Genomic DNA, 5,818 nt, shown 5'->3' on the forward strand with positions numbered 1-5,818 from the left:
TGTGAAAAGCGCTTTGAGTGGTCGGAAAACTAGAAAGGCGCTATACAAGTACAGGTCCATTTACCATTTACCATTTACATCTCACAGACAGCGTTCAGACAGACAGATTGGTAGTTTGACGTCTTGCAGAGGTGATTTTGGTGATGTTAAATAACTGGCATTTGGTGATGTTAAATAACTGGCATTTGTCTTGGTGTTCCCCAGAAAAAGGAATCAAGTTATAGACAGCTGTCTGTCTGATCAGAGGAGAAGTTAGATAATGTCTGAAATTTCATTTCTTTCTTTGATCTATACCTTGTCTTTTTTCTTTTTGTGACCTGTCAATCATTTGCTAAACTTTTACCTTTTGCCTTTTGTGACTGAGGGAGATTTAATCACAACCACCCATATTTTTTGTGTGTATGTTTGAAACATAGTTTTGATTATTATAATGGATAAAGTTTTGTTGTCACATGCCCATGGAGAAAATAAGTTTTGTGCCTACAGTGTGTTTTAATTTTTGTTCTGGCTTGGTTTAATTCTGTTATAAAGTTACAAACATTGCAACATAAAAATCCAAAGTATGTCCTGTATATTTGTAGACAAAAAATAGTAAGACAATAAAACACATGAATCTAACAGTTAAATGAATGATCAGTTTTAATGCAGTTTGAAACGCCTAGGCTGTTAAAGAAATCTAGTTTTTTAGATTTTGAGAAAAAAAGTTGATTATGTCCCATGCATTTTCCAACACACATTAAAAAATGATGGGGTGCCCCATGTACCAAGGTTGAGTCCTCGCTGCAGCACCATGGGTTCTACTCCAACCTATCGCCCTTCGCTGCGTGTCATCCCCTCTCTCCTCCCTCCGTTTCCTGTCACTATCAATCAAAAGGCAATAAAACACCCTATTTAGTTAGTTACATGTAAACTGCTTATCAGGTTGCTGAAATCCAAAGCAATCTCAAAGAAAAAACTAGGAGATGACCTCGGTATCCTCAATGGCACTGCATAGAAGTCTTATGGAGGTGTTTACTCCTGAAATATACAGAGAATATGCAAACAAGCACTCATTTTGACTAAGTCACAAATTAATATAGCAACAAAAGCCAAATCTAAGTATTGTCTGTGGTAGCCAAAACAAACCCACCAACAGAACCACTGCCAGAAACAACAAACAGCCATAATGAACTATATTCCAACAGACCAGGTGCTGCTAGCAAATCACCTTCCTTCCATCGTTTTGGATGAAGAGAGCACATAACTGTTGGCTGCCATATCTGTCTGTACGGCTTGCTGTGTCAGAACTTTGCAAAATATGTATGCGCACAGGTGCATACACACACCTACAGCAGTTACCCAGTTACACACATAAACCTGCAGTCACGTACACGCACAGGCACACACTGAGCGACTGTGTAATCGGCTTTCCCCTTTCCACCCACTAAAAAAAAAAAATCCCGAGAATCACTTGAGTGTGAAATGCTGAAAACATCCTGCATCCAAATCATATCAAGAGCACAGCAGATTCCTTCCACTGTTTGCCTGTTTTGTTTATTTGGCTCCTGCATACCGGCAGATTGAGCTCTTGTCATAATGACCATGCATTGTCAAGCCCACGGTTGTCGGGAGGGAAAGGCAGGACTAGCTGCACTCGCAAGAGCTGCCACGACTCTAAATCCACATTAACAACAGGGGCTACTGCCAAGGTAACACAATGCTCTAAGGCATCTGACGCCTTGGTGCATCCGGCCTGCTCTCTGTGTGCCCTGCTGTGGAGAGCAAGTCAAGCATCAGATGCAGAAGTTGTCTGAGATAGGTATGACATTCTGCTGGACGATGAGAGGGAGACAGAAGAGACAGAATGGAGGGAGATACGCTTCAGTGACCTTAGCATTAGCCTCTTTGTCTTCTGCCAGACAACACTGGCTGGAGAGACGTTGATAAAACAGTTTCTGGATGCTGTGGTGAGATGTCTGCTGGTAGGACGGTGCATCTCCACCTGTCACACATTGGCCGAGGCTTCTCGCTTTGATGTTCATCACACTGTTTCTTTTTTTTCCCCACACATGCTTTTACTTTAAATTCACAGTTCACCCTCTTTTCTTTATTTCAGTCTTTTCTTTCCTGTGGCCCCAAATAGCTCAATAATAACTATTTAAGTGGCACTTTTTAAATACATTTTACAAAGTGCTTTACACACACAAAAGGAATAAATGGGAATCCAAATATACTTTAAATGTGACAGCTTTGATAGTTCTCTATTGATTAAACACAAGTGAGTCACTTTCCAAACTTATATTTTCTATAAACAACAGCGGGGAAACACATGTTTTTTAACTATCCTGTGGTCTCTTTTTTAGAGCTCAGATGCCATGTGAATATTACTTTTCTTGTGACTCATTTCTATTGTTTCTAAACTTTATCCACTCAGCTCTCTGTCCTCTGAGGCTGGGGGTTGATGTAGAGATGGTTGCTGATTATTTGACATTGTGCCAAATAGTCTGGAACTGAGTAAAAGTTCAGTAAGTTAAGCCCTCAGTCTCCAGGCAGTTGAAGATATGTAAACAGGGATGATTTGACCTCCTGATCAATCAAATCTAGCCGTCTATTAAACCATACGATTATTAAAACAGCATTAGTTAAAGCCAATAGTCGACTCATCGTTAAACATAAAAGATATAAATTTGTACTGTTTTTTTACCTGCCGCCTGTTAAATGATAGCAACCAGCAAGAACACTGAGAATTTGGTTATTTCAACATAGTGTAACATCTCATTGTTCCAATGATGGAATAAATAGCTTCCAACTTCATAAAAACAAATGCTCACGGACTGAACTCACTACAAACTTCAAGCCACTCCTGTCCCGGCCTGAACCTGCTGTTAAATATAGAGTGTGTACATAGAGGAGCTCCCAATAGAACCTCTCTGTGGTGGTGGAGGAAGAGGAATTTAGGAAAATTCAGAATGACATATCGCCTCAGTGGCCATGACTCCACCTCAGTAGGCCACCTAATGTTTTAATTTAATGCAGCACTTGCAGTGAAAATAGATCTAAAACAGCATGTAATTTCTCTGTTAACTCTCTTTTTCTCTGGGCTTCTAGGTATTGCTATAGCCAGTGCGCTGGTTGACACATCACAACAGCGAGTGATGGACTTCAAAGACAGAGGCCTGGGTCTTAAGCACCGCAAACACACTGTGCACCACCAAGGGACCTGTGTATGAACTGGACGCCCTCAACGAGGAGACAACATATCCACTGTGCCCCCCCAGGGGAACTTCACTGGAGATATGCTCATTGACTTTAGAGAGAGGGACACATTGTAAACAAAGGCTGCAAAAATTGGTTCTGGATGGCCTTTGATAGCGGCTTGGAAGGAGAGGAAATGTGACCATTATCCGTCCACTGTCAGCAGGCACCCAAACTGGGAATAAATGGTACTTGTGGTCCCTTTCTTCCCTCAGAAAATCAAATGGAAAACTTCTTCATCCACATGCTCTTTTTGTCCCTTGTGTGTATATGTTGGTCCCGATGAGCCAGGAAAACACAAATTGGAAATGTGCAGACAACAAGAATGTGTTTCTACACCACAGCTTTGGTCAGAATTTTACAGACTTTCCCACTTCCATGCCACGAGCCTCTGCATCTCCAGGGCTCTAGTTGTCTGTCTGTCATGCAGACAACGTTTGTTTTACACCAATAAACCAAACTAAATGGCTCTGAGCTCCTGTGAAAGATATTGAGCTGAAATTAACTGAGCTGAAATGAAGTCCTCCGGACTTACAAACCCACTCGGCCTCAGGAGCAACGCTGGAAACAACAACATGGACCTAACTAGATCAATGAAAAACTGTAGTGGGTGGTGTTCTGTGACAAGGATTTGCTTGAGGGGAAAGTCTCCTGGGAATTTTCAAGACTACTTTTGTTGAAATGTTGAAGAACTGCATCTTGCTACGAACGTCATTGGGCGCAACTGTTGAAATGTGTTCTTTATGAAATACATGAAATTCTTTTTTTTCCTGCACCAACATTTGAAGTTTGACATTTTGATATCTGCTCAGGTCCTCTGTGACGGAAAAGGCTCCATTATCTGTAGCTTTGGGCCTTAAACACGTCTGTATATGCACTATAAGTGAAATGCTTTACCAGTACATTAGGACCCGATAATATTATGCAACTGATCATCCAAATGTAATGTTTATTCTGGGCTGCGATGTAACCTCAAGGTCAGTATCATCAAACACATACTACTGATGGTATTCATATGTCTATTCATTCATTTATTACTGTGAATATACAGTATATACACACATCTTTTCTCATGATCTCCAGTAAATGCTATGTTAATTTGTGATACAAACTTTTATGTAACATATCTCCTTATATAATATTTATTAATTATGCAAAAAATACAGTTAAACAATAATTTAGCAAGTTTTACAAATGCACTAAGGATTTCTTTTAAACAGAAAAAGTAAATGATTGATTTTACAGTCTGTGCAGTATTCCCTTTTTTGCTTGTCCCTCGGTCTTTTCATTTTCAAATATTATATTTTATGAATATCATAGCAGGTTTTGTGTGATGTCAAAAAGTTTTCCCCCTCACTAGTTGTGTTAAACCTTCATTAGATATTGTAGAGTCACTTTTTATCAACTGCACATACACAGTAGCTGTATGTCTATGCACATGTATTGTCTATATATTGAGCCTGGTTGTTTTCATTCAGGCATTTTGTTTTCATGTAATTTTGCACCAATTTGTTGTTGAGACTTCTATTAACAAAGGGCAGCTCACCACACTGTTTTTGTCCATATGAGCATAAAACTGTACATTTACAATTAAAACATTTTGATGCCTCTTCGTATGGTAATTGGATCTGATATACTGTGTTACTGTCTTACCTCTGGTGTTGTGGCATTGTATTGATCGGTGTTCTCAGGAGGTCAGATGACAGACTCAGCCAACACTATAGACTGTGTCATCCAACACTGCTGATAGAGTTACATCAGGACTGGCTCAGCATTCTGAATGGCAAACAGAGAATGAATAAACAGAGTACAACAGGGGTTAATAACACTTAATTTACATTTTAAATAAAAATTACACAACATACATTATTATTACTGTCAGTACTTGGTGCACCATACTCAGACTAAGAATGGTGCTACTGGTTCATTAAGTTGTGTTTGGTTGGTTAAAGAGTTCCATGAAATCTGGTTTGAATTTATGCTCCCCAAAAACTAACCTCTGAAGATGTTAGTGACCTAACACAACCAGCAGGCTCAAATGCTTTCTTGGATTTGGTCTATGAAAAACAAACTAACTTAAAGGTTTCACCTGCAGAGCACTAATGGCTGGATCCCTACTAACGTGCCGTGTATATATTGGGTCCATAGGGGTTAACCTTTCACCTTTCATAACTAAATCTAATGTCCACTGGATGTGGCTGTGTTCCGGTTGCACCAAGGGTCCAAACATCTCCAATGTTAAAATGGAAGTGTGTCTGAGGGAGAGTGTTTGTTCTTTAGCAGCTATATTTACAATATACACACACTTACAGCTCAACAGATGTCTTATGCCTTTATGTCTTGTATCAGCAATTCCTGGATATTAATAAAAACCTGTCCCTGTCTTCATTACTCCTCCTCACTTTTTTAGCTCTTCTATTTTCCCACTACTGAAAAATGGTTTAGTGTGTCGCTGCCTTTCTGATGCCTGACCTCCACTCCTCTACCCACTTCACGCGCCTGAGTTCCTCTCATTCTTCAGAGGTAGACCGTAATACATTAACACATTGAGGCTCCCCAGAAGGTAAACCCTTTGCATTTTGGA

General features: G+C 39.8%; 1 protein-coding gene across 2 annotated transcripts in view; it reads left to right on the plus strand.

Moving 5' to 3' along the window:
- Positions 1-5,600, plus strand: part of atrnl1a (attractin-like 1a) — a gene marked incomplete in the record, with an annotated part of 267,240 nt that extends 261,640 nt beyond the window's left edge. Inside the window, 1 exon segment of one of the 2 annotated variants that reach the window (XM_035663942.1) lies at positions 3,088-5,600. In XM_035663942.1, coding sequence (XP_035519835.1) covers positions 3,088-3,209 — 122 coding nt within the window. 2 annotated transcript variants of the gene reach the window in all.
- Between the last annotated feature and the right edge of the window lie 218 nt (positions 5,601-5,818).

The sequence above is a fragment of the Morone saxatilis genome, unplaced genomic scaffold, assembly GCF_004916995.1.
Source record: "Morone saxatilis isolate NCDOM2014 unplaced genomic scaffold, NCSU_SB_2.0 Contig19, whole genome shotgun sequence".
Classification (NCBI taxonomy): Eukaryota; Metazoa; Chordata; class Actinopteri; family Moronidae; genus Morone; species Morone saxatilis.